The sequence below is a fragment of the Trichechus manatus genome, unplaced genomic scaffold (assembly GCF_000243295.1).
Source record: "Trichechus manatus latirostris isolate Lorelei unplaced genomic scaffold, TriManLat1.0 scaffold00007, whole genome shotgun sequence".
In the NCBI taxonomy this organism is placed as follows: Eukaryota; Metazoa; Chordata; class Mammalia; order Sirenia; family Trichechidae; genus Trichechus; species Trichechus manatus.
The window spans coordinates 23,722,535-23,749,523 of record NW_004443943.1 but is presented as its reverse complement, the minus strand read 5'-3'; the positions used below and the strand labels follow the sequence as shown (position 1 = coordinate 23,749,523).

General features: G+C 36.9%; 1 protein-coding gene across 13 annotated transcripts in view; it reads right to left on the bottom strand.

Annotated features, from left to right (window-relative positions):
- LCOR (ligand dependent nuclear receptor corepressor) overlaps nucleotides 1-26,989 on the bottom strand; it is a 140,863-nt gene that overhangs the window by 37,949 nt on the left and 75,925 nt on the right. For 4 of the 13 annotated variants that reach the window (XM_023740411.1, XM_023740416.1, XM_023740425.1 and 1 more), the window contains one exon: nucleotides 2,661-2,805. The exons of 5 other annotated variants lie outside the window; for them this stretch is intronic. In XM_023740411.1, coding sequence (XP_023596179.1) covers nucleotides 2,661-2,762 — 102 coding nt within the window. In that variant the 5' untranslated portion in view covers nucleotides 2,763-2,805. Of the gene's footprint in view, nucleotides 1-2,660; nucleotides 2,806-11,466; nucleotides 11,542-26,989 lie in introns of all 13 variants that reach the window. 4 more of the 13 variants (XM_023740408.1, XM_023740479.1, XM_023740467.1 and 1 more) reach the window with 1 other exon arrangement.

The window sequence follows — 26,989 nt, the reverse complement described above, 5'->3', positions numbered from 1 at the left end:
TAGATCAAAACTAGCATTAGAAAAAATAAAATTAAAAATGAAGTGCCTTGTATGTGGTAAAGGTAAATACTTCAATATTTTTTGTTACAGTTATATATACACATGTATGTATGCTTGCACATGTTTCAAGATGAAATGTGAGTCCTGATCAAGAAGTTTCAAGATGCTACACTAGACTATCCCAGAGACTCCCATCATCTGCTCCCTGACTGCAGGAGAAGCGGACTAAGTCATAATGCTTTCCACTTCTACTCCTGCAGCGAAAGAAAATCAGGAGACTAACAACACAGATTAAGAGTAAAAAGTAAAACAAAGTGCATCTTTTAGGGGTTAAGTTCCAACGCATATAATTTACTTAAAATCACGGCAGTGTAGCAACACATGCATTTACTTCCATCATGGAAAAATTAAAAGTGCTTTAAATAAGAAAATGGGAGCATACATCAGCACAATGAAAAAGAAGTAAACAAGACACTAAAAGGCAGGTTATAATCCACAAATGATTTTCTCAAAGATTTTAAAAATACTCAGTGATACTTGCAACCAACCCAAACTCTTGTTATTTTCTTCTCAACAGCACAAATTATATATTTTGCAAAGACAGACTTATTATCAATTATATTATAAACAAATAGTTTAAGATGGAGAACTCTCTTGAATACTCAAACTAAAACAATCATCATTAACATGTCTATAAATGACACATTAAGTTAGCCACATAATTTGTTTAAAAAAGTTTTTAGGCAAAGTATTTTTAGTGTTACAAATAATTACCCCTGCAACAACCTTTACTGTAGTTGTACTTGCCAACTCTCTTTTATAGACTAAAGAAACTATTACAAAAATAATTTAAAAAATGAGTCATAAATAAAATAATAAGCATTAATTAAACAGTCCAATAAAATCCTCAACTGTATTATACTTTGGTGTCATTTCATTGATTTTTTAAAATTGTATGTTATGTGGCATAAACTGTACTTAATTATTCCTACATTCACAGTCAGTTCAAATCGGACGTTTGTGAACAAAATATCTATACTTAACCTTGGCTTAATTTACCATTCAGGCCACCTTCTAACCCAGAGCAACTACACTAGCATTCAGTAGGCAGTTACTACATATTTTTTCTTGAATCAAACAATTACCAACTATAACAACCTGGGCTCTGAAATACACAGAACCACTTTTAGTTGGTTCATATCAATTATGGTCATATCTATTTGTTGTTTTTAAAAACAGCATCATTGACATAGAATTCACATAATATGTAATTCAACTATATAAATCACAGGTAAACTCTAATTAGACTATAATTCCCAAGGGAAACTTTCCTTGAGCATTCAAACATATTGGTTCCTATTACAATTTATCAAGAGCTCACTTACAACTTAAGATGTAAAGACTCTACAGTTTTTAGTATATTCACAGAGCTGTGGGACGACCACTACAATCTAAATTGAGATAATTTTCATACCTCAAAAGGAAACTCTGTATCCATTAACACTTAATCCTCATTCCTTGACCCACCTTAACCATAGGCAACCACTCAACTACTTTCTGTGGCTATAGACTTCCCTATTCTGGATATTACATATAAAGGGAATCGTACAATATGTTTTTGTGACTGACTTTTTCTGTTTAGTATGATGTTTTCAAGGTTCATTCATATTGTACCACATTATCAGTATTTACTTCCTTTTTAACTGCTAAATAATATTCCATTGTGTGGATATACCACATTTTGTTTATCCATTCATCAGTTGATGGACATCTGGATTATTTCCGATTTTTGGCTATTGTGAATATTGCTGTTATTAACTGAGTACAAATTTTTCTGTGGGTGCATATTTTCATTTCTCTAGGAAATATACATAAGAGTGGAACTGTTGTGTTATATGGTAACTATGTTTAACATTTTGAAGAAATGTAGAACCATTTTTCAAAGAGACTACACCATTTTATATCACCAACAGCAATGTATAAGGGTTCCAACTTCTCACAGACTCATGAATACTTGCTTTATCTTTTTGATTACATCTATCCTATTAGATGAGAAGTGGTACCTTCTCGTGGCTTAGATTTGCATTTCCCTGAAGACTAACAGGTGGCACAAATGGTTAAGTACCGGACTACTAACCAAAAGAAGGGCAGTTCAAACCCATCCAGCAGTGTTTCGGGGACCTGCTTTTGAAAGATCAGAGTCTTGAAAATCCTATGCAGCAGTTCTATGCTGCACATATGGGGTTCCCATGAATCGGAATCAACTCATGGCAACTAACAACAACAAAGACTAATGATGTTGAGCATCTTTTATATGCTTACTGGTCATTTGAATCTCTTCTTTGGAGAAATGTGTATTCAGATCCTTTGCCCATTTTTAAATCGGGTTATTTATCTTTATATTGATTTTAAAGAATTCTTGGTATATTATGGATACAAGTCCATTAACAGATATATAATTTGCAAATATTTTCTCCCATTCTGTCTTCTCATCTCACTGATGGTATTGTTTGCAGCACAATAAGTTTTAATGAAGTCCATTTATCTATTTGTTTCTTCTGTTACTTGTTTTTAGTGTTGTATCTAAGAAACCACTGCCTAACCCAAGGACATAAAGATCTACTCTTGTGTTTTAAGAGTTTTATGGTTTTAACACTTACATTTAGGTCTATGGTCCATTTCAAGTTAATGTTTGTGCCTGGTGTAAGAAAGGGGTCCAACTTCATTCTTTTGCATGTGGATATCCAGTGGTTCAGCACCATTCGTTGAAAAGATGATTGTTTCCCTCATTGAATTGTCTTGGGACTCATGCAAAAAAAAACAACTGACCCTAAGTATAAGGGTTTATTTCTGGACCTCAATTCCATTCCATTGATCTACATGTCTATCCTTATGCCAGTACCACCATATCTTGGTTACTGCAGTTTTATACTAAGTTTTGAAACTGGGAAGTGTGAGTCCTTTCAATTTTTTTGTTTTAGAATGAGGTCTCTTGAAATTTTCACATGAATTTTAGGATCTGCTTGTCAATTTCTGTAAAGAAGCCAGCTGGAATTTTGATATGGATTGCATTAGATCTGCAAATTGACTGGGAAAATACTGCCATCTTAACAATATTCAGTCTTTCAATCAATGAACATGGGATGTTTATTTTTTAGATCTTTAATTTCATTTAATGTTTTGTAATCTACAGTTGCAGTTCTTTTATTAAATTTGTTCCTAAACATTTTATTCATTTTGGTGCTGATGTAAATGGAATTACTTTTTAATTTAATTTTGAGGATGTTCACTGCCCGTGTTAGGAAATAAAACTGATTTTTGTATACTGATCTTGTATCTCGCAAACCCTGCTGAATTCGTCTATTAGCTCTAATAGTTGTATGTGTGGATTCCTTTGGATTTTGTATATAAAAGATCATGTCATCCACAAACAGAAGTAGTTTTAGTTCCTGTTTTGCAATCTGGATGCCTTTGGTTTGTTTTTATTAACTAATTGCCCTGGCTAGAACCTCCATTACAATGTTGAACAGAAGTGGCGAGAGCAGACATCCTTGTCTTGTTCCCGATCTTAAGGGGAGAGTTCAGTCTTTCACCATTAAGTATGATTTTGTTAGCTGTGAGTTTTCATAGATGCCCTTTAGCGGGTTGAGGAAGTTTCCTTCTATTCCTAGTTTGTTGGGTATCCTTTATCATGAAAGGGTGTTGGATTTTTGTCAAATGCTTTTTGTTGCACTATTGAGATGATCCTCAGAGCCCTGGTGGCACAGTGGTTAAGAGCACGGCTGCTAACCGAAAGGCTGGCAGTTTGAATCTACCAGCCGCTCCTGGGAAACCCTATGGGGCAGTTCTACTCTGTCCTATAGGGTCGCTTGAAGTCAGAATCAACTCAACAGTAATAGGTTTGGTTTTTTTTTAAATTGAGATGATCAAGAGGTTTTTGTTTTTTATTCTTTTAAGATGTTGTATTACTTTAGTTAATTTTGAGTGTTAACCAACATTGCATTCCTGTGATAAACTCCAATTGGTAATGGTGTAAAATACTTTCTATATATTGCTGGATTTAGTTTGCTCGTATTTTGCTGAGGACTTTTGCTGTTGGTATTCGTAAGAGATACTGGTCTATTTCTTTTCTTTTTTTTTTTTTTGTGACGTCTTTGTCTGGTTTTGGTATCAGGATTAATACCGGCCTCAAAGAATGAGCTGGAAAGTCTTCCTTCCTCTTCTATATTTTGGCAGAGTTTGTGAAGAATTGGTATAAATTCTTTTTAAATGCCTCGTAGAAATCACCAGTGAAGATTGCTGGTCTTGGGCTTTTCTCTGAGGGAAGATTTAAAATTACTAATTCAATCTCTATACTTGGTATAAATTTATTCAGATTTCCTGTTTCTTCTTAAGTTAGCTTCAGTAGTCTGTGTTTTTGTAGTTATTTGTCCATTTCATCTAAGTCATCTAATCTATTGGCATATAGTTGTTCATAGTATTCCCATATAATTTTTTTTATTTCTGTAAGGTGGGTAGTGATTTCTCTTCTGTCATTCATGATTTTAGTAAGTTGAGTGCCGTTTTGTTCTTGGACAGCCTAGATAAAGGTTTGTCTATTTTGTTGATCTTTTTCAAAGAACAAACTTTCGGTTTTGTTGATTTCTTTTCTATTATTTTTATATTCTATTTCATTTATTTCTGCTCTAATCTTTATTATTATTTTTTCTCTGCTTGCTTTGGGTTTAGTTTGCTCTTCTTCTCCTAGCTTCTTAAGGCAGAAGGTAGTTGTTGTCGTTGTTAGTTGCTGTCAAGTCAGCTCTGACTCACGACAACCCCATATATAACAGAATGAAATGTTGGCTGGTCCTGTGCCATCTTCATGATTGTTGCTATGTTTGAGTTCACGTTCTTGCCATTGTGTCAGTCCATCTCATTGCGGATTTCCCTCACCTTCACTGGTCCTCCACTTTACCAAACATGATGTCCTCTAGCAATCGGTCCCTTCTGATGACACATCCAAAGTGAGCCAAAGGCTCAGACAATATTCTGTGATCCACGAGGTTTTCATTGGCTAATTTTGGGAAGCAGATCTCCAAACGCTTCTTCCTAGTCTTAGTCGGTGGAAGTTAGGATACTGGTTTGAAATCTTCTTTTTTAGCATAGGCATCTACAGCTATAGGAGCCCTGGTGGTGCAGTGTGTAAGTACTCAACTGCTAACTGAAAGGTCAGCAGTTTGAACCCACCAGCCACTCTGCGGAACGATGTGGCAGTCTGCTTCCATAAAGATTTATAGCCTTGGAAACCATATGGGGCAGTTCTACTGTCCTATAGGGTCTCTCTGAGTCAGAATTTACTTGACAGCAATAGGTTTGGTTTTTGTTTTATTTGTAGCTATAAATTACTCTCTAAGCACTGCATTAGCTAAGTTCCACATAGATATAGGGTTTTTGGTTATTTTTGTTTTTAATTCATCTCAATCTATTTTCTACTTTTCTTTGTGATTTCTTTTCTGTCCCATTGATTATTTAGCGATGTGTTGCTTAACTTCCTCATATTCTTGAGTTTCCCAAATTTCCTGTTATTGATTTCTAATTTCATTCACTTGGTCAGTGACCATACTTTGTATGATTACAATCCTTTCAAAGTTACTTTTTTATGGCCTAGCATATAATCTATCCTGAAGAATGTTCCATGTGCACTTGAGAAGAATGAGTATTCTGCTTTTGTTGGGTGGTGTGTTCTATAGTGTCTGCTAGGTCTAGCTGACTCAGTGTTTAAGTCTCCCATATCCTTGCTGATTTTCTGCCTAGTTGTTCTCTTCATTATTGAAAGTGAGGTATTAATGTGTCCAACTATTATTACTGCATTGTATTTTTCTCCTTTCAATTCTGTCAGCTTTTGCTTCATGCATTTTATCATTGCAAAATATCCCTCTTTATTTCTAGTAACTTTTTTTGTTTTAAGGCCTATTTCATCTGATATTAGTATAGTCACTCCAGCTCTCTTATAGTTGCTCTTCACAAGGTATGTATCTTTCCTCTCCTTGTGCGTTCAACCTACTTCTTTCTATCTCTGAATCTAAACTGTGTCTCCTGTAAACAGCATATAGTTGCATCTTGTTTTTTTTATCCAGTCTGACAATCACTGCTGTTTAAATGTTATGTTTATGTTACTATGTTTGTATTTGTCTGCCATTTTGCTTGTTTTCTGTGTCTCATGTCTTTTTTATTCTTCTGTTCCTCTTTTACTGCCTTATTTTGTATTAAATGAGCATTTGCTAGTGTAATATTTTAATGCCTTTAATGATTTTTTAACTAGTTTTTTAAGTTATTTTCTTAGTAGTTCTGCTAGGGTTTACAATATACTTCTTAACTGATCAGCATCTACTTCAGATTTATACTAATGTAATTTCAATAAGATATGTAAACTACTCTTTTATAGCTCTATTCCCTCCTTCCCTTTTTGTGCTATGATTATTATACACATGTCTGCATTTGTTAAAAACTCAACAGTCTACTATTATAATTATTACTTTATATAAGTTTGTCTCTTAAAAAAGCTGAGCGAAGAAAGTAAAGAAGTATATATTAATAAAGTTTATTATATTAACTTTACTTACCATTTCTATTTTTCTTCATTTCTTTCTATGGATTCCAGTTACCATTTGGTGTCACTTCCTTTGTGCTGCTATTTCACTTTCGAAAGACAGTTTCCCTATATACAATATTTTTGGTTGACAGTTTTTTGTTCTTTCAGTACTTTGAATATGTAATCCCATTGCCTTCTGGCCTCCATTGTTTTTGATGAGAGGTTAGCTATTATTCTTATTGGGGTTCCCTTTTACCTGGTGAGTCATTTTTGTCTTGTTGCTTTCAAGATTTTCTCTTTGTCTTCGAATTTCAACATTTTGACTATGGTAAGTGGGTGTGAATCTTTTTGTTTATCCCACTTGGAGTTTGTTGAGTTTCTTAGAAGTGTAGACTAACGTTTTTCATAAAATTGTGGAAATTACAGCCATTATTTCTTGGAAACTTTTTTAGCCCCCTCCCTTTCCTCTTGTTTTGGTTCAACCATTATGCATATGTTGGTGTGCTTAATGGTGTTTGTCATGGATTGAACTGTGTCCCCCCAAAATATCTGTCAACCTGGCTAGGTCATGATTTCCAGTACTGTATGACAGTTAACATTTTACCATCTGATGCGACTTCCCTATGTGTTATAAACTGTATCACTATGACGTAGTAGTGGCAGTTATACTGATGAGATCCACAAGATCAGACAGCGTCTTAAGCCAATCTCTTTTGAGATATAAAAGAGAGAAGCGAGCAGAGAGACAGGGGGACCTCATATCACCAAGAAAGCAGTGCCAGGAGCAGAGTGTGTCCTTTGGACCTGAGGTTCCTGTGCTGAGATGCTCCCAGACCAGGGAAGATTGATGCATCATAAGGGCCTTCCTCTAGAGCCGACAGAGAGAGAAAGCCTTCCCCTGGAGTTGATGCCCTTAATTTGGACTTGTAGCCTACTAGGCTGTGAGAGAATAAATTTCTCTTTGTTAAAGCCATCCACTTGTGGCATTTCCTCCTCATTTCTCTGAGGATCTGTTCATTTTTCTTCATTCTTTTTTCTCTCTGTCCTTCAGACTGAATAATTTCTATTGATTCATCTTCAAGTTTGCTGATTCTTTCTAATACCAACTCAAAACTACCGTACAGCCCCTTGAGTGAATTTTTCATTTTGGCTATTGTACTTTTTATAATTTCTAACTCTTAATTGATATTCTCTACTTAATGAGACATGATGTTACTTCTCAGCGGGTACAGCCTTGAGCATGCATAGTCTCCCCGTCGACCAGGAATGAATGTGGTTTCAGTTGGGGTCTCTTTGATTGCTTCTTTCTCCAATTTCCCTAAGGCTCTGGCTGATCTGCTTCTATCGGTATTCACACAGTTGTTCTGTTGTTAGGTGCCGTCAAACTGATTTTCAACTCATAGTGACCCCATGTGACAGAGCAGAACTGCTCCATAGGGTTTTCCAGACTGCAATCTTCATAGGAGCAGACTGCCAAGAGCCACTGGGTGAGTTAGAACAGCCAACCTTTCAGTTAGCAGCCAATGGCTTAACCACTGTGCCACCAGGCTCTTTACCTAGTTGTTAGCCTGCACGAATTGTCAGTTGATTGTTCCACTGTTTTTGCAAAACCCCACGGTGTTGTCTGCTCCAATAAAAGTTGGGCCTCTTTGCAGGGGCAAAGTGCTTCCACTCTTTAAGGTTTCATCCAACCCCAGGAGATTCTTCTCAGCTTTCTGTTTTCCTGGTTCTGTCTGTTAAACTTCTAGCTGGTCGACCATTTTATTTTTTGCTACGATCATGGGGAGCCCTGGTAGCACAGTGGTTAAGAGCTGGGCTGCAAACCAAAAGGTCATCCGTTTGAATCCAGCAGCTGCTCCTTGGAAACCATGTGGGGCAGTTCTACTCTGTCCTACAGAGTCGCTATGAGTTGGAATCGATCGATGGCAATGGGTTTAGTATCACAGAGCTACCAGTCTCCTCTTGGTTGCTCAGTGCCAAGATCTCCATTGTTTAATACCACCGTTAGGCATGAATTTCCCTATACTCTGTTCCAAACAGTCCCCTTGCAGAGAGCTATACAGTTCTTTGTTCTTATGACCTACCTCTCCCCTGGGCAGAACCACTGTGCCAATGCACTGGAGCTGGAGACAGAGACAGAGACAGAAGCCCACTTCTCCCAGAGTGACACTACTGCTCTACGAGCAGGGTATGGGGTGGGAATACTAGCACCTGATCCAACTGACTTGCCCCCCCCAGCATGGAACCTCTGCCCTATGAATGGGCTGGGGCAAAGGGGGCTCATTAGTCTGCTGTGCCTGGAATAGACTTCTGTTCTATGAGTAGGAGCTGGGTGGGAAAGGGAGTCCTAGTGTTCTTGGTCTCACCTGCCTGAAGACAGCTTTTGTAATATGAAGCTAGAGGGTATGAGAGATGCCAGCAACCTGCCCCTCCCACCCAATGAGGGGGCTTTCATCATACTGAGCTGGAGGAGGTGGGTGGGAGCAGGTAGTGGCTCATATGCCACAGATTCTTCCTGCTCTCACTGAGAATTAGTAGATTTTCTTGAGTAAATGTTTCTCCATTTGCTGTATACCCTTATGACAATTATTCTCAGAGACTTTAAGTGGTTGTTTTTAAATAATTTTCACCAGTTTCACTTATTTTTTTCCCAGAACAATAACCAAAGATGAAAAACAGCATAAACCATCTCTGTTCAGCTGCATTCAGTCAACAAATTAAAAATTTAAAACGATACATAAACTATAGCTTATCCTCCCTCACTGTACGTAAATACACCGAAATAAAATGTACCAACAACAAAAATGTTCATATAACACAGAGCTAACAGACAACAAAATAGCCAGGAAATGGAAAGTAAAAGAAAACAATTCATCATACCCCCTCCTCCAGATCTGAATTCTGACAGGGGGCATTATGGTATGGCAAAGAATAACAAAATGATTTGATATACTCTTACTTAACTCAAAGGCCATTGTTCTTCTTTGCATTTATTATTCCTATTTATAATGAACAAGTTGTTGGCCCATAACTATACAGAAAAAAAATCAGAGGCCTGAACTGGAATTTATATCTCCTAGGAGTTGCTTCCTTTAGGATTCATAAAAATCACATGATTTTAGGAACGGTCCACCTAGACTGGTTGTTTCACAGCCAGAGGTGATTGTGTCACATTAGAATCTACTGTGATTCTTAAAAGCATATCTGCCTATAGCTCACCACCAGTTTTTTGTTCTGGGACTGTGGGGTAGGGAGTAGTCACTGTATTTTTCAAGAGACCTTTCCTTAATATTTATTTCAGAAATAAACTGAAAAAATGGGAGAGGGGGTAAAGGTAGAGAAGCCTAGAGCTTTTGCTTCATGCGTTAGAGTGATAGCACCATTAACCCCAGTTTCCTTATTATCTCTTTCATAGGTCTACTCCATTTACTTTTAATAGAATTCTTCCTTAAATTCCTTAACACAAAGACAGTATAGGTGTCACACCTAGATAATCAACTCAAAGATTATGGAGTCTATTATTACCTTAACATTGTATCTCGATTATTTTAAAGCTTATTTATTATTTTTCTACATTAAATAGTAGCTGCCATATTTAGAATTAATCTTGCCAAAGCTGTGAAATTTCTAGCAAAGGCATCACAATTTTTTCCCAAGAACATTAAGCAAAGAAATACGTTAAATGAATACTATAAACATCACAGAACCTTAGGAAACTAGCAAGTTGTAAATTTTTAAATCAGAAGTCCTTTGAAAGTGAATTCTTTCATGAACTACATGAGTGAGAGCGATCACTATTTAAAAAAACTCAGGTGTATCTTTTCATTTCTGTTTTATTTTATTGAGTTTTTTCAACTCCTTTAGGGTCATGGTTTCATGGGACATCCCAGTTAACTGCCCTAATATTTTTAGTGCTTCTGTTCTACCTCCCAGTTTGTTGTATACTGCCTGGGTCTTAACAGCTTGCAAGCAGCCATCCAAGCCTCAACAACTGGTCTCTGTTCACCTGGAGCAACACAGGAAGAAGGAGAGGTCAGGAATAGGAGGAGCATATGGAATGTGTGGCTAACTGCCTCCATGAACAACTGCCTCCTTTTGCCATGAGACCAGAAGAAATGGATGGTGTCTGGTTACCATTACTGAACATTTTGATCCAAAATTCCACAGAAGAATCCTGATCAAAAGGGGGAAAATGCAGAACAGAATTTCAAATTCTAATGGACCCTAGACTTTCTGGAGCCATGGAGGGTAGATGAACCCCTGAAACTATTGCCCTTAGATAATCTTTAAACCTTAAACCAAAAATACCCCCGAAGTCATCTTAAAACCAAACAATAGTTTAGCTACACTAGTAAAAAAAGGTCTGCTTTGAGCATTATGTTTTTAAGAACTAGCTATATGGGATCAAACTGACAACAGCAACTCGATAGATTGTCCCTCACTAACATAAACTCACTGCCTCCTAATGTTCCTCAGAAACAACTTGGAAAAGGAGGGTGAGAATGGTTGTACAACTTGAAGAATGCAATCAGTGTCACTAAATTGTACATGCAGAAACTACTGAAATGCTTTATGTTTTGCAGTGTATATTCTCAACAACAACAAACTAAATAAAAGAAAAGAAAGAAAGAAAACCTTATGGAGCAGAGTCTACTCTGACACACATGGGGTTGCCATGAGTAAGAGTCAACTTGACAGCAAAAGTTTTTACCCCTCCATACTGAACCAACTCCATTTAGGTTGCTAAACTTTATTATACTCACCAGGGGTTCTGTTATTCTTATACCTGGATATACAAAACAAAGGTCTTACCATTTAGCAATAAAAATTTGTAAGCTATAATCGTCTACAGTCTCATTTGTCCTTAAGGTAAATACAGCGTATAGAAATCCTACCAGATTTATGCTTTTATAACCAATGCTTGTTTTTCTTACGGGGAAATCTTGAAAAAAACTACTTTGTGCAGAAAGCTACAAAGGAAAAAAAAAAGTAAATGCTACTGGTATTCCTATCATCTCTAGATTATTTGATAAATTTCTTAAGCCTTCAAAAATATACATATGCAGATATACTAACTTTTTAAAAAATAAAAATGAGATTTACACTGTAAATTTTATATCCCTTCTCAACATTAAATTAGGAGCATTTTCTGACATCATTACATATTCTTCAAAAATATCTTTATAAATGTACTATAATTTAGATTTAGACTTCTACCAGCTTTTTTGCTACTATAAACTGTGTTTTAATAAATTTGCTACAGATTCTCACTATTTCTTAAGCATAAATTATTAGAAGAGAAAGATGGATCTAACAAAAAGATTTTTTTCCTGTAACATATTACCAAACTTCTTTCCAAGAAAAATTTATACCAATTTATATTCCTACCAGCAGTGTTTAGGGCTATCATGCTGCCATTCTTGTAGACACCAGATTTTACTACTTCCTAATCTTGGCAAACTGCTGTTGTGTGTCTTTGAGTCGATTCCGAGTCATAGCTACCCTATATGATGGAGTAGGACTACCCCAAAGGGTTTCCTAGGCTGTTATCTTTACGGGAGTGGATTGCCAGGTCTTTTCTTCCACGGAGCCTCTGGGTGGGTTCTTACCGCTGATCTTTCGGTTAGCAGCTGAACGCTTAACCACTGCACTACCAGGGCATTTGAATGATGGTGTTGGTCAAGAATATTGAATATACCACGGACTGCCCAAAGAATGAACAAATCTGTCTTGGAAGAAGTATAGCCAGAGTGCTCCTTAAAAGCAAGGATGGTTTGAGACTTCGTCTCACATACTTTGGCCATGTATCAGGAGACCAATCCCTGGAGAAGGACATCATGCTTGGTAGAGGATAAGTGAAACAGAGGAAGACCCTCACCTAGATGGACTGACACAGTGGCTGCAACAATGGTCTCCGCAATGACTGTGAAGATGGTGCAGGACAGAGCAATATTTCTTCTGTTATAAATAGGATCGCTATTAACTCAGAACTGACTAGATGACACCTAAGAACAACAATCTTTGCAAATTTGGTGGAAAATAATTCTTTTACTGCTTCAGTTTGCACTTCCCTATTACTAGGTAAGGACTGATATGTTCTCAGTTATTTTTTTTTGTTCTGAAGAGGTAACATTTTATTATTATTTAGAATTGTGCTTCAGGTGAAAGTTTACAGCTCAAGTTAATTTCTCAAACAAAAATTTATACATATAGTGTTATGTGACACTAGTTGAATCCTTATAATGTGACAGCACACTCCTTCATTCCACCTTGGGTTTCCCGTGTCCATCCAACCAGCTCCTGTCCCTTCCTGCTTTCTCATCCTGCCTCTGGACAGGAGCCACCCATTTGGTCTCATGTATCTGCTTGAATTAAGAAGCACACTTTCACGAGTATTATTTTATGTTTTATAGTCCAATCCAACCTTTGTCTGGAGAGTGGGCTTTGGGAATGGTTTTAGTTCTGGGTTAACCGAGCATCCAGGGGCCATGGCTTCGAGGGTTCCTCCAGTCCCAGTCAGATCATTAAGTCTGGTCATTTTACTTGAATGTGAGTTCTGCCCCACACTTTTCTCCTGCTCCATCAGGGACTCTGTTGCGCTCCCTTGTCAGGGTGGTCACTGGTGGTAGCTGGGCATTATCTAGTTCTTGTGTGTTGTTGTTCTTAAATAGCTTTTTTTCCTTTTGTGAATCTTCTGTTCATATTCTTCGCTCATTTGCTACCGAAGTTATAATATACTAACTAACCCGAAATTTTGGTACCATTTACTGAACGACTAATCCTTAATTTTTCAACTGATGTTTGAGGGTACTCTGAAAAAAAATCATATACTAATAATTCTATAAAGTTTATTTTCATTGATTTATCTTTCAACTCTATCATCAGTGTCATACTTTAAAAATTATTATATATTTATAGTAAGTTTTAGTATATTTGGGAAAGCAAATCCTGACTTGTTATTCATATTTTTCAAAATGTCCTTCCTGGCCATCTGGAATTATTTTTTCAGATGTTTAAAAGCAGTTAGTCAATTCTGCTCTCCTCAACCACCTGCTCCCCCAAAAAGACAATGTGTTCTTTATCAGAACAGCATTATACTAGAAAGTAATTAAAAAGCAGTCACCTATGTTCACTGCAGCATTATTCACAACAGCTAAAGATGGAAACAACCTAAGTGCCCATCAACGGAAGAATGGATAAACAAATTGTGGTATATACATACAGTGGAATACTATGCAAGTATAAAGAATAATGAGGAGTCTGCAAAACATAACATGGATGAATCTGGAGGACATTAGCTGAGTGAAATAAGTCAATCACAAAAGGACAAATACTGTATGGTCTCACTATTATAAAAAGTCAAGAATATATACACACACAGAAAGCAATGTTCTTTGATGGCTGCCAGGGATGGGAAGGAGAGGGAGGGGGGATCACTTTCTAGATAGTAGACACTTGTTAATACTGGTGATGGGATAGGCAATACAAAATACAGGTGAAGTCTGCACAACTGACCAAAGTAAATGAAGACACCAAGAAGCCCACAAGAAAAAAGGCACAATTTTGATAAACATTGTAATATATACAATTTTGCAACGACAGTAATAACAACAACAACAAAATGTGTGTGGTTACATATGTACGTATATATGTGTATAGGAAAGCATATGCGAGTAAATGCACATGCATGTATAGGTATACCTGTTGGCATAGGTATATACATGTTTGTGTGTGCTGCATACATACCCATATATATAAGAAAGCACACAGGGGGAACAGTTACAGAGACTTCCTAGACACATCCAAACAACTCGTGGAATTGGTTTACTGAGTTAAAAGGCTTAGGACCACAGGCTTGTGGACAACTTAGTCAAGCGTCATACGTAGTTCATAATGTTCCATATACTAGCTTAGTGAGTAGCACCTGGGGTCTTAAAGGCTTGCAAGCGGCCATCTAAGATACAACTACTGGTCTCTACACATCTGGAGCAAAAGAGAATGAAGAAAACCAAAGACTCAGAGAAGACACTTGTCCACAGGACTAACAGCCCACATGAACCTCCTCTAACATGAGACTAGAAACAGATGGTGCCCGGCTACCATTACCATTCTGACCAGGGATATAATAGAAGGTCCCTGACAGAATGGGAGAAAAACACAGAACAAAATTCAAATTCCTAAAAGAGCCAGACCTACTGGACTGATAGAGGCTAGGGGAACCCCTGAGACTACTGCCCTAAGACAGCCTTTGAACTTGGAACTAAGGCTATTTCTGGAGGTCACCTTTCAGTCAAATAATAGATTGGCTTATAACACCCATACGTAATGTATTACCTTAAACAATCAACTATGAGAGCAAACAGTCAACGTTTACCCAAAAGCAAAGATGAGAAGGCAAGGAGGGGAAGTAAAGCTAGATCAATGGCAACAGAACAAACAGAATGGAAATAATGAGAATGCTGACACACTGTGAAAACTGTAACCAACTGTTAAATGAGAACCTAATTTACTGTGTATACTTTATCTAAAACACGTATAAACTTTATCTAAAACACAATAAAATATTTAAAACAAAAAACAGTGACATCCTTAAAATAGTCAGTCTTCTCTTCTAAGACCACTTTACATTTATGCAAGTGTTCTTTTACAGCCCTCAATTAAAATTCTGTAGTTTATTCACATAGCTGCCACCTACTAATTATATTTTTACTGTCATTATGAGAAGGATTTTTCCTTTGTTTTTTAATTGCTATTACTGGTATGAATGAAGAATGGATGTGTGTGTGGGGGGGTTAATTTTGTATGCAGCTTTCAGATGTAAGTGAAGGTCATCTATGTCATCTATCTTCAGTTTCTATGTTCTCTGGTAGCCTTGCCAGTTTGTGTCAATTTTCCAATACCTTTCTAAGGCACTTTCTTTTAAGGGAGCTGTCGGGGATGATAGTAAGAGGTACAGGAAAAGAGAGCTGCAGAAGCAGCTAACATTGATGATTCATCACCCGAAGCAGGGAAGAAGATACTGAATGGGTTGGGATCGTCTCTACCAGGAAAGATCTCAAGTTCTTTATTAAGCTTTCAGTCATCTCCACCTACACGATCCATATGGTATACTCTTTTATCACCAAATTACTACTGTTTGGCAATGGTAATATAATAAAAAATTATCCAAAAAGATGTTTTAAAGAAGGAGCTTTTACTATATCTTTTTCTCTACAATGTAAAGTAGCTACCTGCACTACAAGGAATGTTAAAGGAAGTTCTTCAGGCTGAAAGGAAATGACACTATGAAACGCTGCTGAGAGAAATTAAATAAGGCATAAATAAAGGTGAGTTAAATCATGACCATAAATTGGAAGACAATATTGTTAATATGGCAATCCTCTCCAAATTGACCCAGAGAGTCAATGCAATCTTAATAATTCTAAAAGGCTTTTTGAAGAAATCGACGAGTTGATTTTACAGAACGGCAAAGGACTTATATTAGCAAAACAACTTTAAAAAAGTCGGAGAACTCGTAATACTTGATTTCCAGCACAAAGATATAATAATTACAACAATATGGTTTAAGAAAATGGCATAGAATACAGAAATATACTGACACATGTATAGGGTCAACTGACTTAACAAAAGTGCCAAAGTAATTCAATGGGGGAAAAGACTCTCTTTTCAACAAATGGTGCTAGAACAACCAGATTATCTATATGGAAGATAATGAACTTCAACACTTATCTCACACCATATAGAAGAATTAACCCAAAATGGATCACATCCCAACATGTAACAGTTAACATTATTAAGCTTCTAGAAGAAAATATATGATTTTGTATGTCTCTCTCTCTGTGTGTGTGTGTGTGTGTTACACTGTATTAGGCAAAGATTTCTTGAACAGGACATTAAAAAACACGAATTACAAGAGAAAATACTGATAGAATGGATGTCATCGAAATTAAAAAACTTTTGCTTTTCAAAAGACAGTAAAGAAAAGGGCAAGCTACAGACTGGGAGAAAATATTTGTACATATATCTGACCAAAGAATTGTATACAGAATATATAAAGAAATATTACAACTTAATAATAAGAAGTTTTTAAAGAAAGGGGTAAAGATTCAAACAAACAAACCAAAATTCCGACTCACAGTGACCCTAAAGGGCAGAGTAGAACTGTCCCATAGGGTTTCCAAGGCTGTAAATCTTTATTGAAGAAGACTGCCACATCTCTCTCCCTCGGAGTGGCTAGTGGGTTTCAAACCACCGACCTTTTGGTCAGCAGCCAAGCGCTTTAATCACTGCGCCACCAGGGCTCCTCTAATAATAAGAAGTTTTAAAAAAAGAGGCAAAAGAGTCAAACAAATACTTCACAAAATATATACACAGAAAGATGCCCAACATTACCAGTCATCAGGGAAATTAAAATTAAAATCACAATGAGATACCAGTTAAAAAGACTGACAACATCAAATGTTGACAAGGTGCAGAGAACTGGAACTCTTATGTTACTGATGGGAATGCAAAATGGTTCAGTCACTCTGGAAAACCGTATGTTAGTATTTCATAAAGTTAAACATACAATTTACAATCCAAACCCACTGCCATGGAGTCGACTCCCACTCATTGCGACCCTACAGGACAGAGCACAACTGCCCCATAGCGTTTCCGTGGCTGCAAATCTTTATGGAAGCAGACTGCCACATCTTCTCCCGCAGAGCAGCTGGTGGGTTCAAACAGCCAACTTTCTGGTTAGCAAGTGAGTGCTTTAACCACTGCACCACCAGGGCTCCTCTACAACTTACAATACCATCTAGTAATTCCAAGTCTAGGTTTTTATCCTACAGAAGTGAAAATACAGGCCTAAACAAAGACTCATATGCAAACAGGTCACAATGCCCAAAATATGAAAACAATTCAAAAGTCCATAAAAAAGCGAATGGACAAACAGAAACAATACAAGATTACACAAAAAAACAAAGATGAATCTCAAAAAATTATGCTAAGTGAAAAAAGTCAAACATAAGGGAATACATACTGTATGATTCCTACTATATGATATTCTAGTAAAGTCAAATCTATAGTGGTTCCCTAGATCTGGGGATCTGAGAAGGGACTGTCTACAAAGGGGCATGAAGAATCTTTTTAGGGTGAGAGAACTATCCTGTAATTTGACTGTTCTGGTGGTTACACAACTGCATGTATTTACCAAAATCTATCAAGCTGTACTCTTAAATGGATAAATTTTACTGTATGTAAATATTACCTCAATAAAAAATAACTGCAAATTTAGGTTTAGAGTATTAAAGATACTAGATACTGAACATTTCACTGACTTGACACTTGAACTAACCACTTGAAATCAAAGAAATGATCTTCACTAGTGTTTTCAGTGTCAAAAAGAAATGTGATGCTTATTTTCAAAACCTATGTGAATATCTTTCCCCTAAATAGTAAGCATATTTTTAGGTTGAAAAACAGTGTCTTTTACTTGCTGTCCGTTTCTTTGCACAGTATTTTGAAAATATATGAATTGATATGGCAATGAATTGATAGCATTTCATCAATTTTGTTATATCTTTCTGTACAAAAAAAGGAGGCTGACAGTTACCTGACAGCTGGTCTTTGTTAATAAAGGGGTATGTGAATCAGCTACAAAAGGGGAGGCGAGTACAGGAAACAATTCTCTACCAGTGGAACCAGATCTTCTTAGAAAAATGAATGATTCCAGTATTGAAGCAGGGAAAAGGACAAGATGAGCCTGGAACATCTTTTCGTACCGCAAAGTAAGGAGTGCTTAAAAAAAAAACGAAGAGGACAATTCAAAAGAATACAGGAGGCAGCTTAAAGGGCTCCCACTGACCAAATCTGGGACAATGGATTATAATCTGCTGAACAGAATAAAAATTCTGACTCCAAACTGATAGGGAGGGGGGAGGGAGGCAAAAGCTCTCCCTCATTGTATAAAGCCAACTAAAAAGATGTAGAAGGAATAACTAAAAAAAAAAAAAACCCATTGCCATCGAGTCAATTCCGACTCATAGCAACCCTATAGGACACAGAACTGCCCCATAGCACTTCCAAAGAGTGCCTGGTGGATTCAAACTGCTAACCACTACACCACCAGGGTTAATGGAATTAGGAAAATCCTCATTTTTTCCATCAAAAAAAAAAAAAAAATTCCATCAAGAATGTACAAGTGATGCTAAAACTAAAACGGATGAAAGTCTGAAGAGGAAAATATATCTACAGAGTCACAAAGTATCTTCCTATAAGTTACTTATTAAACATAAGGGGAAAAAAATGACTTTATATTAGAGAAACCTGACAGACATCACCTAGCCAAGTCATCAAAGTTAATGTCATCTATTAAATTGACCTTGCATACATCATGGTGTAAAGTAATGCGGATACATCACTTATTTAATATTCCTTACAAAAGAGTATGACCTGCATTTAATCACGAGCAAACATCAGACAAACTTCAACTGAGGAACACTGTACAAAGCAGATGGTCTGTAGTCTTAAAAAATGTCAATGTCAATAAAACAAAACAAAAATGCTCAGGAGCCACTCCAGATTAATGGAGACTAAAGATTAGTGAAAATCAAATACAATGAGTGATCCTTATTGGATTCTGGACTAAGGGGAGAAAAAAACTATAAAGAACCTTGGAAAAACTGACAAAATCTGAAGAAGATCCATATATTAAATAATATATGAAGGTTAAGTGTCCTGACTGTGGTAACTGTACTATGTTGCTGAAGTAAGTGGATGTCCTTATTCCTAGGAAAGACACACTCAAGTATTTAGGAATAAAGAGGTATGAGGGGTATGATGTCTATAACTTATTCTCATATGGTTCAGGAAAAGTGAGGCTGAATAATGAGGCAAATTGTGGCAAAATGTTAACAACTGTTAACTCCAGGAGAAGGGTATAAAGAAGCTCTTGCACTATTCCTGCAACTTTTCTGTAAGTGTGAAATTATTTCAGAAGTTAAAAGTAGGATGTACAATTGCTGAATCCTACTTTTCTCCCACAAGCCAGCTTTCCCTTGTCTCTCTCCCATCCCCTCCTCCATAATCCCAGCTGTCCGGACATTAAATTGTATTTGCTTGTGTTATGGGTTGCTGATCTCTGATATATAGCTTGAGGAAAAAGAGAAAAAAGAATAATAAGTAGTATATGGAAGTTAACAACTTTCAGGTTTCTCGAAAACAGAGTAAAAAATATTCTGTCAAGGGCTAGACAGTAAGTATTTTAGGCTTTCCAGGCCCCATATAGTTTCTCTTGCATGTACGCATGCCGGTTTGTAACAACTGATTGTCTGAAAGGCCTACTACCCCAGCGTATCATGGGCCAATAGCTACAGCCATGCCTGCTATCCATGGCTTACTGACATTTCAAGCAATGAGCTAAAATGAGCTGACAAGATACAACTCGTTGATTTAAATGCCACTTTCCCTCGTCTTATAATTTTAAATGCCAGCAAGTCTTAAGGAAATGGCTCCACAATTTTAAATGCCCATACGCTTTAAGGTCAGTTATCAACAGAGATTGCTGGGCATCACCCTCAGAGTTTCTTCTTTAGTGGGTCTGGAGTGCAACACAATAATTGGCATTTCTAAAAAGTTCCTAGGTGATACTGATGTTGTTAGTCCAGGAACCACACTTTGAGAACCAATGGTTTATCTTACTCAAGGACTGATAAGGTCTCACCTTTTTTAAAAAGCTTTATTTACAGCCAATTAAGAATTCTACATGTATGTCTGTGTATATATATATTATATACACACATACACAAATATATATACATACATATATACATGTATATATATACATAAAAATACATACACACACACACACACACACACACACACACACACACACACAGAAGAGCACTGGTGGCACAATGGTTAAGCGCTGGGCTGCTAACCAAAAGGTCTGTGGTTTGAACCCACCACCCATTCTGAGGGAGAAAGATGTGGCAGTCTGCTCCTGTAAAGATTTACAGCCTTGGAAACCCTATGGGATAGTTCTCCTCTGTCCTACAGGGTCACTATGCGTTGGAATTGACTTGACCGCAGTGGGGATTTTAAAAGGAAATCTTCTTACTTCATGTAAATTATCGCTTTTACATTAATAAAATATGAATTGTGCTTAATGTAATTTTTACCATGTGTCAATATCACTTCAGTTTTGTGAAGCAGATCATCAAAATTAATGAATAGGAAAACAAAGAATAAAGTTTCAAGCCTGAACACACACCAAGAGTTAAATATGGTACTCAAAATGTACAAAAAACCTAACATGAATGACTCTCATAAGAATATCTAACTGTTATTACTGTTTGTCTTAGTTACCTAGTGCTGCTATATCAGAAACACCACAAGTGGATGGGTTTAACAAAGAGAAAATTTATTCTCTCACAGTCCAGTAGGCTACAAGTCCAAATTCAAGGCATCAGCTCCAGGGGAAGGCTTTCTCTCTGTCGGCTCTGGAGAAAGGTCCTTATGATGCATCAACCATTCCTTGGTCTAGGAGTATCTCAGTGTAGGAACCTCAGGTCCAAAGGCCACGCTCTGCTCCCAGCACTGCCTTCTTGGTGGTATGAGGTCCCCCTATCTCTCTGCTTGCATCTCTCTTTTATATCTCAAAAGAGATTGGCTTAAGACACTATCTAATCTTGTAGATCTCATCAATATAACTGCCAGTAATCCATCTTGTTACATCACAGCGATAGGATTCACAACACACAGAGAAATCATATTGTATTACAAAATGGTAGACAATCATACAATACTGGAAATCATGACCTAGCGAAGTTGACAGATATTTCTGGGGGACACAACTCAATCCATGACACTGTTAATGGAAATTAAGCCTAAAGAGCAAGAGGCAAATGACTATTACCATTATATCTGTTAATTCTCCAGTATCTATAATCAGCATTTTCTATTGCCACTTTTATTCCATTATTATACAGCTATTAAAAACACTAAAGGACAAATGCAAGACACAGTCAACAGCAAGAGTTTCTTATACCCTTCCACTGGTCAGAAATTCAAAGTTTACACTTCCTCAAGTTTCATCCACAGCCCAATCGTAATCAGAGGCTTCCTGAATTTCCATCTGCTCTAGGAGTAGGATAAAGAACTACATATTTGAGGCAGCAGCATTATAAAGGTTGGCTGAGGGTAATCTCGCATTTTTCTAAACTTCTGTATCACTTTATCTGTGCTTCTCTGACAGTACACATTTTATAAACAATGTTGTACACCTTCTCCTCACTTATTGACTATCTCATCTACTATCTGACTATTTTGTGCAATAACGATGTATTGTCTGTCAGTAATGAATGCTGAGTGGCGAGGCATGAGCAATGCTGGCTGTGATGGTTAAGGTTATGTGTAAACTTGGCTGGGTGATGATTCTCAGTGGTTTTGCAGTTGTGTAATGATGTAGTCATCCTCCATTTTGTGATCTGATGTGGTCATCCTCCATTTTTGCTTAATGCCAATTTCACATAATGACCTGGTCTTTGGAAGCTAACCATGTAAATAAGTGAGGAGAGGGTGTTTTTGTTTATATATATATATAATCTTATCTCCTATATTAGACTATAAATTCCTTGAAAATATCTTATGTGGCTAAAGCTTCTTTATATCATTCACAACACCTTTGTATCATCCACAGTATCTGGGACTTTTAATGTCGTTAAGTGAAATATGAATTGATTTTAACTTTAGAAATAGAAATTATTTAAAAGAAGAAATAAAAAGGTACAATCCACAGCTAAAATGTAAATTATTTCAAAAAAAGGATATAAACCAAATAAAAGAACAGGGGAAGGGGAAAGAGAAGCAGAACAAATACAAATTCTCATAATATAGGGAAAAGAACAAAGAGAAAAAGCCTAGTGCGTAAATAGTTTATAAGAAAGGAAAGGAAACAGAAGCGAGATTACAGTCATGGACAAGACAGGAAGAAATGAAAAACTGGCTCAATACAAGACATTTAAATGAAACACTGAGGTACACTATAATACTCTTTCTAGCAAAACTTTTTTTTATAACTAGGGATATTCTAAGGACTCCAGGTGGTACAATGATTAAACGCTCGACTGCTAACCAAAAGGTTGGCAGTTTGAACCTACCAACAGCTCCAATCTGCTACCGGGAAATGACAGCCTGGGAAACCCTATGGGTCAGCTCTAGTTGGTCATATGGCACATAACAACAAAACGCATATTCTACACTTATTTGGGGTTTTGGTTAATTATAAGAATCTTCTCAAGCGAGATCTCAAAAACAGATTTTTTCAAAGAGTCATGGAATTTTAGATATGAAAGGTACCTCAGTGTCTACACATTCCAGTTGTTTCAATTTTTACATTGAGAAAATGTAAATGGTATTAACAAAACACATGACAAGATTTTAATATCTAGCCATTTAGTAATTTCATTTTCATTGTGCTTTAAGTGAAAGTTTACAACTCAAGTTATTTTTGCATACAAAAACTTTACACACACATTGTTATGTGACATTAGTTGCTCTCCCTATATTGTGAAAACATACTCCTCCTTTCCACCCCAGATTTCCCATGTCCATTCAACCAGATCCTGTCCCTTATGCCTTCTCATCTTGCCTCTGTACAGGAGCTGCCCATTTAGTCTCATTATTTACTTGGGCAAAGATGCACACTCTTCACGAGTATTATTTTATGTCCCACAGTCCAGTCCAATGTTTGTCTGAAGTGTTGGCTTCGGGAATGGTTTTAGTTTTGGGCTTACAGAGAGTCCGGGGGCCATGTCTTCCGGGGTCCCTCTAGTCTCAGTCAAACCATTAAGTCTGGTCTTTTTACCAGAATTTGAGTTCTGCACCCCACTTTTCTGCTGCTCCGTCAGGGACTCTCTGTTGTGTTCCTTGAAAGGGCGGTCACTGGTGGTAGCTGGGCACCATCTAGTTCTTTTGGTCTCAGGCTGATGAAGTCTCTGGTTTATGCGGCCATTTCTGTCTCTTGGGCTAATATTTACCTTGTGTCTTTGTTGTTCTTCATTCTCCTTTGCTCCAGGTGGGTTGGGATGAATTGACGCATCTTAGATGGCCGCTTGCTACCTTTTAAGGCCCCAGATGCCACTCACCAAAGCAGGATGCAGAACATTTTCTTAATAAACTTTGTTATGCCAACTGACCTAGATGTCCCTGAAAACATGGTCCTCAGACCCTCACCCCTAATATTCTGCCCCTCAAAATGTTTGGCTGCATTCAGGAAACCTCTTAGCTTTTGGTTTAGTTCAGTTGTGCTGAGGTCCCCTATAGTGTATGTTGTCCTTCCCTTCACAGAAGATAATTGTCTACTATCTAGTTAGTGAATACCCCTCTCCCTCCCACCCGACACTCGTAACCATCAAACCATATTTTCTTCCATGTTTAAACCTTTTCTTCAGTTTTTATAATACTGGTCTTATACAATATTTGTCCTTTTGTGACTAAATTCACTTAGCATAATGCCTTCCAGATTCATCCATGTTATGAGAGGTTTCATGGATTCACAGTCATTCTTTACCATTGCGTAGTATTCCATTGTGTGAATATACCACAATTTGTTCATCCATTCATCCGCTGATGGGCACCTAGACTGCTTCCATCTCTTCGCTATTCTGAACAGTGCTGCAATGAACATGGGTGTGCATATATCTATCCATGTGACAGCCCTTATTTCTCTAGGATATACTCTAAGGAGTGGGATTGCTGCATCATATGGTACTTCTATTTCTAGCTTTTTAAGGAAGTGCCAAATTTATGTCTAAAGTGGCTGTACCATTTTACATTCCCACCAACAGTGTCTAAGTGTTCTAGTCTCTCTACAACCTCTCCAACATTCGTTATTTTGTGTTTTTTGGATAAATGTTAGCTTTGCTGGGGTGATATATAGTATTTCATTGTAGTTTTGATTTGCATTTTTCTAATGACTAATGATCATGAGCATTTCCTCATGTGTCTGTTAGCTGCCTGAAAGTCTTCTCTGGTGAAGTGCCTGTTCATATCCTTTGCCCATTTTTTCTTTGGGTTGTCTTCTTGTTGTTGAGGTTTTGCAGTATCTTGCAGATTTGAGAGATTAGATGCTGATCAGATGTGTCGTAGCCAAGAATTTTTTCCCAGTCTGTAGGCTGTCTTTTTACTCTTTTGTTGAAGCCTTTTGATGAGCATAAGTGTTTGATATTTAGGAGCTGCCAAGTCATCTACTTTCTCTTCTGGTGTTTGTGCACTGTTACTTATGTTTTGTATTCTGTTTATGCCATGTATTAGGACTCCTAGCATTGTCCCTAATTTTTCTTCCATGCTTTTTATCGTTTTTGATTTTATATTTAGGTCTTTGATCCATTTTGACTTAATTTTTGTGCATCGTGTGAGGTATGAGTCTTGCTTCATGTTTTTGCAGACGGATATCCAGTTATGCCAGCACCATTTGTTAAAGAGACTGTCTTTTCTCCATTTAAAGGATTTTGGGGCTTTGTCAAATATTGGCTGCTCATAGGTGGATGAATTTACGTCTGGATTCTCAATTTGGTTCCACTGGTTTATGTATCTGTTGTTGTACCACTACCAGGCTGTTTTGACTACCATGGTGGTATAATAGGTTCTAAAATCAGATAGCGATTTTAGGCCTCCCACTTTGTTCTTCTTCAGTAATGCTTTACTTATCTGGGGTCTCTTCCCTTTCCACATGAAGTTGGTGATTTGTTTCTCCATCTCATTAAAAAATGCCGTTAGAATTTGGATCAGGATTGCATTGTATCTGTAGATTGCTTTGGGTAGAACTGACATCTTCACAATGTTGAGCCTTCCTATCCATGAGCAATGTATGTTTTTCCACTTACGTAGGTTTCCTTTGGTTTCTTACAGCAGGGTCTTGTAGTTTTCTTTTACGTCTCTGGTTAGATTTATTCCTAAGTATTTTATCTTCTTGGGGGCTATTGTAAATGGTATTCATTTGGTGATTTCCTCTTGAAGTTCTCTTTGTTGGTGTAGAGGAATCCAACTGATTTTTGTATGTTTATCTTGTATCCTGACACTTTGCTGAAATCTTCTATTAGTTCCAGTAGTTTTCTGTGGATTCTTTGGGGTTTTCTGTGTATAAGATCATATCATCTGCAAATAAAAATGCTTTTACTTCTTCCTTACCAATGTGGATGCCCTTTATTGCTCTGGCTAGGACCTCCAGCACAATGTTGAATAAGAGTGGGATAAACGGCATCCTTGTCTGGTTCCCGTTCTCAAGAGTAATGCTTTCAAAGTCTCTCCATTTAGGATGATGTTGGCTGTTGGTTTTGAATAAATGTCTTTAATTATATTGAGGAATTTCCCTTCTATTCCTATTTTATTGAGAGTTTTCATCATGAATGGCTGCTGGACTTTATCAAATCCCTTTTCTGCATCAATTGATAACATCGTGTGGTTCTTGTCTTTTGTTTTTATTAATGTGATGGATTATACTGATAGTTTTTCTAATGTTGCGCCATCTCTGCACACCTGGTATAAATCCCACTTGATCGTGGTGGATTATTTTTTTTGATACGTTCTTTAATTCTATTGGCTAGAATTTTGTTGAGGATTTATGCATCTATGTTCATGAGGGATACTGGTCTGTAATTTTCTTTTTTTGTGGTGTCTTTACCTGGTTTTGGTATCAGGGTTATACTGGCTACAGAGAATGAGTTTGGGAGTATTCCATTCTTTTCTATACTCTAAAATACCTTTACTAGTAGTGGTGTTAACTCTTCTCTGAAAGTTTGGTAAAACTCTCCAATGAAACCATCAGGACCAGGGCTTTTTTTGGTTGGTTGTTTTTTTAATTTCATTTTCAATGTCTTCTTTTGTTACAGGTTTATTTAGCTGTTATACCTCTATGTTAGTTTAGGTAGGTACTGTGTTTCTAGAAATTTGTCCATTTCCTCTAGATTTTCAAATTTATTAGAGTACAATTTTTCTTAGTATTCTGTTATGAGTCTTTTAATCTCAGTTGGGTCTATTGTGATATCACCTATCTCATTTCTTATTTGGGCTATTTCCTTCCTCTCCTGTTTTCCTTTCATCAGTTTGGCCAATAGTTTATCGATTTTGTTGATCTTCTCAAAGAACCAGCTTTTGGTCTTGTTAACTCTTTCAATTATTTTCTATTCTCTATTTCATTTAACTCTGCTCTAATTCTTATTATTTCCTTTCTTCTGGTGCCCGAGGGCTTCTTTTGCTGCTCTCTTTCTACTTGTTCGAGTTGTAGGTTAATGTTTTGATTTTAGCCCTTTCTTCTTTTTGGATGTGTGCACTTATTGGTATAAACTGACCTCTGAGCACTGCTTTTGCTGTGTCCCCATTCTCATTTGATTCTGTGAATGTCTTTATTCCATCCTTAATTTCTTCTATAACCCA